The 14,004-nt window shown below is 23.6% G+C and overlaps 2 protein-coding genes across 3 annotated transcripts in view; one reads left to right on the top strand and one right to left on the bottom strand.

Annotated features, from left to right (window-relative positions):
• Positions 1-4,603: 4,603 nt before the first annotated feature.
• LOC102675943 (leucine-rich melanocyte differentiation-associated protein-like) lies at positions 4,604-7,151 on the top strand. Of its 2 annotated transcripts, none has more exons than XM_006611290.2 (4): positions 4,604-4,750; positions 5,798-6,058; positions 6,179-6,439; positions 6,570-7,151. In XM_006611290.2, exons 2-4 carry the CDS (start codon positions 5,859-5,861, stop codon positions 6,802-6,804), a joined length of 696 nt encoding a protein of 231 aa, XP_006611353.1. In that variant the 5' UTR covers positions 4,604-4,750; positions 5,798-5,858; the 3' UTR covers positions 6,805-7,151. The 2 variants fall into 2 exon arrangements, with proteins under 2 accessions (XP_006611353.1, XP_006611352.1); XM_006611289.2 differs by lacking the exon at positions 4,604-4,750 and adding an exon at positions 4,853-5,270.
• Positions 7,152-9,811: 2,660 nt separating this feature from the next.
• LOC102676898 (peroxidase-like) overlaps positions 9,812-14,004 on the bottom strand; it is a 24,958-nt gene continuing 20,765 nt past the window's right edge. Inside the window, exons 6-14 of the mRNA XM_031508443.1 lie at positions 13,786-13,985; positions 13,400-13,595; positions 12,300-12,497; positions 12,002-12,149; positions 11,548-11,704; positions 11,306-11,476; positions 10,420-10,618; positions 10,139-10,244; positions 9,812-10,053 (exon numbers count right to left, since the gene is read on the bottom strand). Of these exons, the coding sequence (XP_031364303.1) occupies positions 9,942-10,053; positions 10,139-10,244; positions 10,420-10,618; positions 11,306-11,476; positions 11,548-11,704; positions 12,002-12,149; positions 12,300-12,497; positions 13,400-13,595; positions 13,786-13,985 (1,487 nt within the window). The 3' untranslated portion in view covers positions 9,812-9,941. The remainder of the gene's footprint in view (positions 10,054-10,138; positions 10,245-10,419; positions 10,619-11,305; positions 11,477-11,547; positions 11,705-12,001; positions 12,150-12,299; positions 12,498-13,399; positions 13,596-13,785; positions 13,986-14,004) is intronic.

Genomic DNA, 14,004 nt, shown 5'->3' with positions numbered 1-14,004 from the left:
AAAAAAAAAAAAAAAAAAAAAGAAAAAAAGAAAAAAAAAATGATCGTGACTCGTGCTACAAGCCTCCTTCACGTCCAGTGGCAGAGATCGTTGTGCTTTCGGAAGTGGGTGTAATCGAACGATCTCGATTTTCGTTCGTCTACAGAAACAACAAAATATCTCACTCCATTCGTTGAACAGACGATATTTTCAGAGTTGAATTTGTTCGGAATAAAGCATAGCCGCGTGTATTAATGGCTTCAGAGTTTTTTTTGTGTAACGTTGGGAAGAAAGAGAGAAAAAAATATATGGCGTGGAACGTGGTGTTGAAACGAATAAAAAAAAAAGAAGAAAACGAGAAAAAGGGAAATAAGGAACAAAACAAAGCAAAAAAAAAAAAAAAAAAAAATTATGAATATATCTTCGTTCGTAATTATTGGCAGAAATAAATTTCAGAGATGGATTAAGAAGTGAGAGAGAGAAGAAAAAGAAAAAACGTTGGCTTAATTATCGTGTAAGGAAATATTGCAGAAATGAAGTGTTATATTTTAAACGAGTTTCAATATTGCCCTAAATGTGTCTTGTATAGATATTATTATATGATGTTATACTGAGAGATAAAAGGTACATATACAGAAATATATGTATAGATAAATATACAAGGTGTTAATATATTTGTGGAACATCTTTGGAGGTGGTCAATTCTAAAAGTTAAATTGGAATAACAGAGATTGGTAACAGAGGCAAGACAAAGACAAGTGAAATGGTTCTATCCTCATCTCATTTCATTTAATATGAAATTAAATTGTTTATAACTCAATAAATGAATTTGGGCATTTTGCATTTGTTTTGGCTTTCAGGATCGAATTTTTAAAGATGTTTCATAAATATATTAATATTTTGCACATACATAATGTACCTATAGAGATATATAGATAAATATATATATATATATACATATATATTTATATGTATATTTGAATAAACAGACGATAGACTTTTCAATAAATTATAATTAAAGAGATTTTTAAATTTTAATCGATGTTGACTAGTGAAGGAGGAGTCGAACAACTGAACAACTGGTACGTATTTCAATTTTAACCCATTTAATATTTTATTGCCCGATTTTTCAATGAAATTTTTAAAATATTATGTTACTGTGTTTTGCTTTTAATTTCAATTTCCTTAGAAAAAAATTTAACTGATACATGACATTATTATATTAATATTAAAATAATATAAATTATCGATAATCATTTGAGTAATAGAAATTTAATGAATTTGTAATAAAAATATGAAAATAAAATGCTCGCATTCGTATTTGTATACAAAAAATTTTAAATACAAATTTAAAAATTAAAAATTCTTCAGATTTTAATTTATAGATAACTTATTAGAATTGTAATGACGTGTTTAAAAATCTTTTCTCAATATTATTTTTTTTTATTGGTTTTATTAATAAAATATTTTTTATTTAAATTATAAAGATGAAAACAAGAAAAATATGTACAAATATGATTGAGAGCAATTTACTCTTTAGTTATATTCTTCAAAACTTTCTTGTGCTTCAAGATATTGAACAACAATGTTGTTTCGCGACTTAATATAACCTGTCATGTAATTCTGAATGTATAATAAAAGAAAATTGAAAACAATAAATTGATTTTCTCGATTTTCAACAAGAAGTAAATAAAATAATAAAATAAATAAAAAAAATAAATAAATAACAAAAATATTGATAAATTTTAATAAATTTTAGATGTCATTGAACTTTATTGTTGCATATATTTATTAGTTACGTATTAATAAAAAATAATAATCAAAAAATTATTTAACAAATGGATAGTATTTTTATAAATTCTTGAAAGAAAGATAATAATAAAATGAAAAAGATAATAAATTTGAAAAATGATATTTTATACTTTATTCGATATTTATACACTCGATAACGATGTCACAGTGATTCTCAGTATAATCAGTATTCCTACATAGAGTGATTAAGCTACAATTTTTGATTCATATTCTGGAAATTATTATATAATAATATATTATTTTAAATAAAGAATATTAGGATGAATTATGTAATCAGTAATTAAAATAAATTATTTTTTATAGAAAAAAATATTGCATACATAGTTGCATAATGTAGAAGGGGATATGATTTTTTTTTGTAAATAGATATATGAAATTAAGCTTTGTTTTTTTAAGGGGAATATTATTGCTATTTCTATAAAAAAAAGAAAAATATTGAGTAACTAATAATAGTTTTATTAATAATAAAAAATTATTATGAGTTTTGAAAATATTTTGATATAAATTTTGTAAAAGTTATTGCATATAAAACAGGAAAGCATGAACAAATGAATGATATTTCATGTATACTTTTATATTTAAATTTTACATCAAATTTAAAAAAAAGTATCTCTTAAATTAATAATTTTTACTATAATTGGCTTAATAGTTTTTTATGGAAAATTGATTAGTGAAAAATTAAATAAGTTAACATTTATATTATATTATATATATGTTTATTTGCAAAAAAAATTGACAATATTGAATATCTCTTTTTATATGAAAATTTTGTGTGAAATAATTTTTCATACAAAAAATACGAGTTATTTAATCACTAAGTAATTTATCTTGTACAAGAAACAAAACTTTTATGCAGCATGTTTTTTGAATATAATAAAAATGCTCGTATTAAAATTAAAAGCTCGTAATGTTATTTAAAAGCTTAAAAATCTTAGTAAAAAATAAATGAATAAAATTAACTTTTGCATCTATTTTTATCTCACTTTAATTAATATATAATTCCATTGAAATACATCAATAATTTGTGAGAACCACTGAGACACTTTATCGAGTGTACTTAATACCCCTTTAAAGTGTTTTCCTTGAAAATGAAGACTTCAATAAAAGCGAAAAGAAACAAGAGAGAAAGTAGAAATCTATTCACGTTTTGCCATGAATAATTTTCTTTTATTTATTGTGCTATTAATCAGAACAGCTATTAATCCAATGCATTGCATTACAATAAACACGATTGTCAGTAGAATGATATTTGTTATAAATAAATCTACGTTAAAAATACGTAGTTCAGATAGTTCTACAGGAAACTTCAGATTTTTTTCTAAATAATAAAAATCGTGATCAAAATCAAAAAAAAAAAAGTTGCAAAAAACAGAGGAGACATATAATTTGTTTAATTTGATTGCAAACAATTCTTGATTCTAGATACTATTCGATATCAATTTCACTATAAAAGATATGACGGTATTTTAAAAGCTTTGACATTTGTTTTTATTATTAATCACTGCCCGTTGAAGATACGTGCAAATGCATACATTGAAATTGTATGAACGTGTAAACAAAGTCGGGCATAATCTGTTACAAGATTAAAAAAATATAAAATGCATAATGAAAAATCCTATTCCATTGTTTATAGTATTGTAATGAAAAGAGAAAAATTGAAAGAAAAAACGAAGCGAAAGTTTAAATGTCACGCTGGACGTGAATCTTAATAAGAAAAAGAGATAAATATAATCGCTGATTATTATTCGATATATAAAAATATTAATGATGTTATTGATTATCTATAAATCGTGTTGATAACAACATGAAAAGTAAATAAAGTTATGTAAAAACTAATTACATATTAACACTTTAAATAAAGATGTCTGTGGACTAAAGTTTCAACTTTAGGATTAATTATTATTCCTGTCTCCTGTGTTATATTTCTTTATCAGAATGATGTCTATTATAGATCTTTATTATTATAGATTTCATATATTAATTTAGTTTTTGACAATAATTATAAATTTTTTAAATGTTTAATATTTATATATTTATAATAAATGAGTAAAAATATAATAGATGAAAATTATATAGTTGTTAAAGATTCTTAATTATACATTAAGATTCATTATATAATCCTTTTTTTGTTTCTATTTCTCGGAATTAATAATTAAACATAATGCAAATGATATAAAGCCATCTTAAGAACATCTTAAAGATATCTGCTTCTACATATGTACTTACATCTTAAAAACAAGTTCCAAATAGCTTATTCTTATTCTATAAATCAATAAGAGATTACAAAATACTCACCGAATTTTCTTGCATATTTTCTTCATATTTTCAAACTAACAGCATCATCTCTATAATAAATATATATATATTTATAACTATAATAATAAATTCAACATTAAGAAAAAAGAGGTTATCTTAGTAGTAAATTTTTTAAATTACTTATTGATATATAATTTATTTTATTTTATTAAAAAAGAAATAAGTTTTACTAATCCCAATTAATAATAATTATAAAGTAATTATGTTTAAAATATTCTTAAATTAAAATTCAAATGTTTAGTAAATGTATAAATGATAGAAAAGCATGATTTCAATTTTAAATATAACTATTATATATAAGCAAATATCGTTGTAATTACGTATTTTGAATAAAGATATTCTTAAATCTATTAAAATTTTTATGTAATAAATATTTTACCAATTTATTTTCTCTCTGATTAAAAAGAATATATTTCCAATTGATTGAAAAAAAGTAATACGGACACTATGCACAATTATCACTAACTTGAAAAATACATATCGATGAAACGATTAATCGATATATAGTTCGATTTTTAAGTACATTAATAATTTACCAGTTTGAACTAGCAGCACCATCTGTGTTAGTTCAATAATGAATATTCAACGTTTCATTATCTCATTCTCTGGAAAGGTTTGAAAACAAGATATGCAGGAAAATTCGGTGAGTAATTTATATTATTCTGATTAATTTCTAACTTTTTTATCTTCGTTAATAATTATCGTTTTATTGTTAATATATTAATAACATTTTAATATCGTACAATACCAAATTTCTAACCTCTATATCTTACGTTTTGGTTTGAATTACTCGTAATATCGATAATGTTTTAACTACGAATTGATTTTGTTCGTATCTTATCATTAATTATCGTCAGATAAACGATCAATTTTACGTATTATCATCACGATTTAGAGTCTCAGTATCAATTAAACCGCCGGAAAACTCACTATGGTTGACCCAATCACTACATGCATTGCATATTACACTGAAGCCTTACAGCCTTACTCGATCTTCTCTCTTTATGCAATATTATTTGCCAATGCAAGTTTTAACTTTAATCAATGTTAGAGTGAATGGTATAGATAAATGTAGTGTGTGAAAAGTGTATTGCATGATTTTAACGTGTTGATTGTTCATTTGAAGTTACTGCCCCGTAAGGTGATATAAGTCAAGGCATAATGTAAGTATGATGATTAAGGTTTTTTCCAAAAATCTATTTATCACTGACTTATTAGTCATTTCAAAATGTCATAGAATATTTATATATTCATAAATTTTTTGATATATTTAGATATCTATGTATAAAAGTTTCTGAATATTAAAGAATGAGATCATTATCAATATATGTATGTGTATAATATATAACTATTAGAAATATCATATTTCATTAATTATTAATAAAAAGAATTATATATTAATAATAATATTATAAATGAAATTCTTTAATATGTCATAAATGAAATAATATATTAATATATAAAACTAACATATTAATATTAATGATTAATAATTTTTTGTCATATTTTTTTTAACTGTTATTTTTTAAATATATAATATCGCTTTTATTTTGTAAACATATATTTTATACAAGAAAGTATTTTAAAATCTTTTAACAATTATTTATTAAATAATCCTTAAATATTTAAGAGAATTTTGAGTTAAAAAAAAATCAGAATACTACTAAATTAAATAGAATAATTTTTACAGGTTGGATTACAGTGATGAGTTAGAATTACAAAAAGAAGCAGACGAGGTGGAAGAATTTGCCATGACTTCCTTAGGAAGATTAATATTTGTAGATTTACATTGTAGACATCCAAAGTCTTTATCTTCAGATAAACTATCTGTAGATATTGTTGATTCTTTATCACTTGCCTTTGAGAATCTTTTTTATATGCCATTTGACATTATAGAAAATTATAGCAATACTCTCCATACATTGGATATTAGTCATAATAAATTTACTAGGTATGTATGTAGCTATTATTTTGAATTTTTATGTAATGTGCAAATGCATTAATGCTTTGAGAAATATATTTATTAATAAAAGCTTTACTATATATTTTATTTTTTTTATAAAATTTTTAGAAACTTACAATTTTTGGGTGAATTTGAAAATTTAACATCATTAAATCTAGACCATAATAATATAGATGATCACACAATGTTTCCACATATGCCAAAACTTCAACTTCTGTGGTTAAATCATAATAACATAGAAGAATTATATCCATTTATTAAGAATCTCTATGAGAGTGTACCCAACCTCAGGTATTTGTGTCTTATGGGAAACAAGGCTGCACCAAGTTATTTAAATGGTGGGACTTTTTATGACTATCTTCAGTACAGGTATGGAAATTAAAAATAATTAGGAAAATAATAAAATTTTATATTAAACGTTTGCATGCATTCGAATATATGCATGATTATTTAATTTTTATAAATATTTTTTTCATAAATTTTCTTATAAAAAAAAAAGGTTATACGTCATATCTTGGTTTCCTCACTTGGTACATCTGGATGATAGAACTGTGACTCCAGAACAACGTCAGGAAGCAAAAAGGCTTTTCAAGCGACCATTGTTAGAAAATTTAACTGAATATGCTCCTCTTCCAGAATGCATTAAACAATTGCACAATAAAATTGCAAATATATTTTCGAAACCAACACTGCCATATAAATTAAAACCAAGAGGAACAAATTTTATTGTTTAAACCAGTATTATATTAGTAATGGTCTTGCTTGAAAGCTATTAAATTTGATTAAGAAAAAAATTAGAACAATATTTATAGAAACTTACATTTTTTATTTTATACATAATTATAAATAATTAAATATATAGAAGTAATCACATGGGGCAGTAACAAAACAAATTTATTGTACAATTATTAAAGTATATACAAAAGTACATTAATTTAATTACATTAATTTTTCTGTTTACTTCAGTTTAAAAAATATAATTAACTCTTACGTACAATCAGATAATTAGTGACTATATAATATATACAAACTTAATAAAAATGTATTTATATTAATAATAAAATTGAATTATGATTTAAAAGGTACAAGATTAATAATGCAATAATGTTTCAATAAATATTACGTGCTACACACTTGTATAATATATATACATTAGTGTGCATTTAAAAATATTTTATATTGACAATAATAATAAATAAAATTTTTTTATTACAAAATTATATATAATTATTTTTAATTAATATCTTTTTATCTATCCCAAATTTTTATTTTTTTGAATTATCTATAGATATTTTTTTAATCATTTAATTTAATCTTTATTTATTATTCTTATTTTTTTAGCATTTTTAGTTGAATCTTTATTCAACTGGTAAATAAAATTTTTCATATTTTATTTTTATAATTTATTGCTATATCAATATTTATTATTTATATTTATTATTTTATTTATTAATATTTATTATTTGATATAAAATTGTCAGATTCCGCAAGCTCAAAGTTTTAAATATAATAATTTGTTTTTATATTTATCCAGAACAAAAAATCTTTATTGGAAAATGAATATAATTTAATATAATATTAAATTAATATATCTTTGTCTTGAATCAAAAATTGCGAAATTCGGTGTAGTTTGCATATATCTTATTTAATATTTTTCCAATATAATAAATTTATATATACAAATTAATACAATAATCATTGGTTCAATCAATTAATTGTAATATTATTTGTGTGCTTCACATTATATTAAATTAATATAAAAATTCAATTTTTTAGTTGTTAATTTCTTATTTCTTTTATCATTACATAAGATTATCTATTTAAAAATTTTATTGATAAAACTAATCTATATAATATTATATAATAATAGAAATTTCTAGATTTCTTTGCATTTTGTTATGTAATATAATAAATTTTATGATTAAACAAGCAGAAATAATAATATTATAGGATATACTTTTCAAACGTTGTACCTTGATTAAAGTTTTAAATTCGTCGAAATTTGTTTGATAATAACAAATTTTTATAGATTTATGATATATTTTTCAATTAATTTTTATAAGAGATCTTTATAAGAGATCTTTTTAAGAGATCTTTATAAGAGATGTTCTTCTTTCAATCTATATGCAAACTACATCATATTTCGTAAATAATTAAAATAACATATATAAATAATAATAATAAACAAAAGAACTAACAATTTTAAGAAGAACGATCTTCAAAGATTAAAATTATTTATTTTTAATTTTGTATACAATTTTGCCATATGGAATGATGTATATCTTGATAAGAATTCTGTTCTAGAATTATACGATTATAAATCTTACGAGTGGGATCGTTTCGAGATTGATTCCGATATTCGTTCCTTAATAGGAAATATTGCTCAGACGGTCGTAAACATATGTAAGATAAGAAAGTTTATTGAACGTGTTGGGATAAGTCGTAAATTCCATTTTACACCAGAATATATTGCAAATAAACGGTACTTTGATAAAACACACAGTAATATCACGTGGCAAATTAAAGAGTATTGCAACTTCAATAAATTATGACTATATCTTCTTTCATTATAATAATGATTTTACCAAACAAGTGTTTTAATTTACTTTCTTTCTAATATTTCAATAATAATATAGTAGCACAATCTTCTAGATTTTAATGATTAATAAAAAGGACGTTAAGAAAATTTTTTATTATTTTTAAAATATAAAAGTACATGAAATATTATTTAATTTTTATTAAGCTTCGATTAAAAAAAAGAAATATTGCATACTATTTAATTTCAATAATATTCCTTGATTTGTACGTTATTTGATTTTGCTTTTCATGATTTTTTCTTTTGGATGATCTGAAAATATATCTACAAAAAAAAAAGTGAAGATATATTTAATTAAAAATTATATCAATAAATTTCAATAATATCGTTGCAAATGAATGCCTGAAAAATTTTCAAAAGGCTATCAAGGATGTAATATAATCCTTGAAATAAGAAAAACTTAATAATATTTCATGTATTGTTATATTCTAAAAGAAATTTTAAAAAGTTTACACCACATCTTTTTTATTAGTCTTCAAAATCTAGAAAATTGTATTTTTATATAATTATTCTATATTGTTTATATTCTTTATTCATTCGTATAATATATATACGATTTAATGAATTCAAATTTTTTTTCTTTATAAAATAAATTAATAAAATTTTCTGAATTGAATAAACTTATTATATTTTATGTTAAGTATTTCTTATTTATGATTATTGCTATTTTCATTTTAAGTTTAATCTTTTATCTATCTATCGTTGATATTTGTATGATATCGTAAATTGTTTCAGCGTTTAAGAATGGAAATCATTGACATTACACGACATTCCAATTCATTATTTGCTGTTGAAAAGTCACATGAGGATTTCGATCAGGTAAGATCACTTGATTTTTCATCTATAATATATTTTGTTAATATATCTCTTTTTAATTTTATTTATTTTTCTTTTAATAAGGAAAAATAAATGAAAAATATAGTTATACACAGAAAAATATAAAAACAAAAATTTTTAAAAATTAAATTTTGCAATTTTGTTCCATATATTTAAAAAATAATATAACTTTAATGATTTTTTGATTAATTTTAAAATAAAAATATAATTATATCAAGGAAAAAATGAAAAAGATTAAGATATTGATTGTTTATAAACAAAATAATGCATTTTATTCATAATATAAAACATAATTTTCAAAATTATGTAAATATATATATACACATATATATATATTATATAACTCTTAAATTAATTAATAATACTTCACGTAGCATTGAGATTATCTAGTAAATTGATATTTGGCAAATGTATAATAATTATCGCAGTTAATAATTTTTATTTCTTAAAATTCGAGAATGCTATATGTTGTGTCGTTAGTGTCGGAGCATAATCTTTCCATAATGAAAGATCTATCGAAGGAATATCGTCACAGCTTACAATAGGATTACTGAAATTAACAATTAATTCTTAAATAGAATTGTTATTAAATTATAAAATATCTGTCATAATTTATGTAGAAATAGAAAACTTACAATTGAGATACTTTTTCGAAACCTCTTTGTTGCATACGTTGGATATTATCACCATTATCACAAAATAATCTAGCTATGCTAGTTTTCCGAATCTCGTTTAATTGTTCTGCAAAATTATATGATCAAATAATTATAGCAGTTGCTATTAAGAAAAAAAATTAGGAAATTTGATGCACTAAATTAAAACTATCGCATGAAAAATCTCAAAGGGTGTGTAAAAGTTTTAAAAATTTTAGCATAAATCAAAATTAAAATTAACTTTTCAAAGATAGGATATTTACCTATAGTGAATGCTAATTTTTGATCACTTCTTTCGAACCAATAACGATCACCTACTCGCGTTCGATAAAATTGTTCCACAAAAATACACAGGAACGTAGGTCCAGTGAGTGTTCCTGGAACATGTTCCTCTAACGATCCTCCGACAGTCACTTCTACGTCATCAGGACTGACATATAATTGAGCCAATTTTTCTACGTTCTATAGTAACATATAATGATTTTTTTTTTTTATCTAATGATTTAATGCATAAGCTTTAAGAAAATGATGACACAACGAAGTGAATTATCATTATGAATTTTTATGAAATTACATTTGCAATTTATCTCAGTTACATCACATAATATTTGTAATTCATAGTGGATATTTTATATCTGTTATGTAACAGAAATAAAAAAAAAAAAAAAAAAATAGTGTAAATTCTACTTATAAAGTGCATAATAAATATTTTGAATTTTGATTTTAGTAGTGCATATGTTATTTTTATGTCGAATTAAAATGCACGATATTAAATGAACGATGTATTGCTACACTATCGCCATTAACTATTAAATATCGAATATATTTATACATTTATTTATTTATTTGCTTACACATTTTTTAAATTGAATCATTATTTTTTTATTCTAGTTATTATTCGAGTTATTATTTTTTCTCGCGAACGTAAAAAATGTCATGTAATTTTGAAAGTTATTCAAATTTTATCGTAAATTTTATCGTAAAACTTTATGAAAGTATAGACAATTCTGAATATTTTTATCCATTTAGAATTTCATTTTTCACTCGTATGTGTTAGAAATTAAATATTTAATATCTTTTTTTTTTAAATTGTAAAGCAAAGGGTTAAAAAGAAATATTAAATCATTTCTATTTGAATTATCTACTTACCAAGGAAGAAATATAATCTGTAAAATCTTGGAAGCTTTCGGCTCTTGGCAAACCGCAATATTCCCGGTAATTGTTGTACGATGCTAAACCGTGATCGCGATTCCTTTGAATATCTGTCGCACGAAGATCTGTTCCTAATGGTCTTCCATTTCTAAATAAGAAGTGAGTGATCTGGAATAAACATTGGACAATTTAAATTCATTTTTTCGTGCGCAATTGTATTCAAACGTTGCTTGTATTACCTCTGGATCAAAGTATTGATCGCTGGCTTTTTGCGGTTGATAAGACATGCCTCTTGTCAACTCGTCCATATTGTCATTTTGCTCGATAATTATTGGCCTGTTGAAATAATCGCTGAGCCTCACGGCACCGTCTGAAAACCGGTTCTCGTTCACCAAGCTAATGGTTTTACGAGATATACGAAATAAAATTTACATTTCGATTTATTTTTTATCTAATTCAACGTGTTGTTATTAGATATTGTTATCATCAAAATATGCAAAATTACAATGTTGGAAGAAGGTGTTAATTTGATTTATCAAATGTTAGAAGTTTAAAATATTAGTGGACAGTTTTGACGACTTCAAAATGTATTTGAAAAATAATCATTTGCGTCCAGCTTTTGACAGCGTTGTTCATTTTTGTTCAAAAAGTTGTTAACATTGATAATTATAATGTCACGTTTGAGAAACTTACTCGAGGAAACCGGCGATAAGGGAATGGAAATATCTGAATGCTGCGTTCGAATGCTCGTTTAGAGTACTTGGATTCACGTTTGGATTATAATCGTTCACGTAATTGTTCGTTTTATACAAAATTTTGTTACCGTACGTACTCCTTCTGCCTAAAAATTTAATAGATATATTTATTTACACTTTTTTCATGTATATAATTGGATTTTCACAACAATCTTATCTTGTTTTTAAAAAAATAACGTGAATATGAAATATATTATTAATATTAATTATAACGGGACGAAAATTAATCGTTTCACCTAAAAATATTGGCAGCCACTCGTAATACGAAATATATTGATGTTCAGCGATTAAAATTCTTCGGGTCTCTTGGAAAATTGTTTCATCCGTCCAATGAGGATTTAATTTAGTTAAGGCATTAGCGATACGATTATGCTCCCTAAGCAGTATTATTTGTAAAATGGTCAATTGAGTATTCTGGTTGACTCGATTATCGCCTGAAATACAAATTGAGAGACATTTTTATTATTAATAATAAGTAACGAAAAAATAAATTTTTATAGTATTTTTAAAAATAATTAATCCAATACTGTATCTGTGTATGAAAGGAAAATATATGCATTGTTACGCCTTTTCTTGGTGAAAAGAGAAATATACATTTTATTTTAATTCGTGAATTTAGATTTAAAAGTGAATGTTAGATGTAATCAGTAATGTATTGATATAAATGCAATTACTACATGCATTATTTGAAAAGAAATCGGTGTATCTCATTTCATTTATCTGAAGTGAAATTTTGCAAAATGATTAAAAAAAATTTTATTTTTTTAAGAAAAATCGATGTAGCATTAAATCAAAATTAAACATCAATCTTTTCAAAACTATTTACGAGGGAAAAGATATTTTAATTCTAATATTGATAATTATGAGTTATGAACTCATAAAAACTCATAAAGATAAAAGGATAATTAATTATTCGTAAATTTTAATTAAAGATCAAAGATTACGTGTTTAACATCATGCTATGTGTTTCATTTCTTTTCAATTAGTAATTAAAGGTTTCTTTATTTTTGTAATTCTATATCATTATATATAAGTCAAAATACATTACAGATAGTTAATTATTATTTTATCTTATATTAAATTACATCGCAAGAAAATGATTTAGCTATATCTATTCTTCATTTCCGAACGAATCTTTTTAATAATCATTTTCACAATTGAATATTATTTAATTTTTTCGAAATTCAAAGAATCCTTAATTCGAACGTTATATCTATAAAAATTGCATCGTTGAGACAGATTAACAAGATCTATAAAATCTCTAGAATATCAATTAACGATTAATAAAAAGAATTATACCTATTCCCTGCAATGATGTTATCGCATTAAATCTTACCTGCTAGATAGCAAACTTCGACAGGTTTCACTATGTCACACGATTCGGATGCGTTTGGTGCCGAGGGTAGCCATTCCCTGTTGGTTCGAACGTCCACCCTCAAGCGTCCATTGACACCTGCTCGTAAATTAGCTGCTACTTGATCGCTGGATCCATAAACCAGGGAAAGATCCAAAAAATGTGTTACCACATTCAGCTAAAAAAGATTTAGAATCGTGATCAGAACGGTGAGACAAGTTGTGTGTGAAAGCGAAGTTTGAAGTTATTTTTAAATCTTCAAGTTTAAAATAAATTATATCGTATATCGTACAGTTATGATGACGGTCAGATTTGCTATTTATATCCGTGGAAACAAACGAGTAAAACCATTAAACGTAATAGCAAACCTGTTCTGCTGGTTTGAATCGGTCTGAACAACCGTGGTCAAGGTCAGTCGTACTACGAACGAAGTTGAGACATCTTATGTTAGTCTTGCTGTAGATAGGATCGTTGAAAGGTATGAGCATGGGATAACACGTTCTATGAAGCAACGATGGATCTTTGAACAATTGGCCGTCGTCGGTGCAACATTTTGTCTTGTGCGGCTCTGTATAAAAAGTAATTTA

This window comes from Apis dorsata, unplaced genomic scaffold (genome assembly GCF_000469605.1).
Source record: "Apis dorsata unplaced genomic scaffold, Apis dorsata 1.3 scaffold_86, whole genome shotgun sequence".
NCBI classification, from domain to species: Eukaryota; Metazoa; Arthropoda; class Insecta; order Hymenoptera; family Apidae; genus Apis; species Apis dorsata.
Note: the sequence above shows the minus strand (reverse complement) of the source record. Positions and strands in the feature narration are given on the sequence as shown.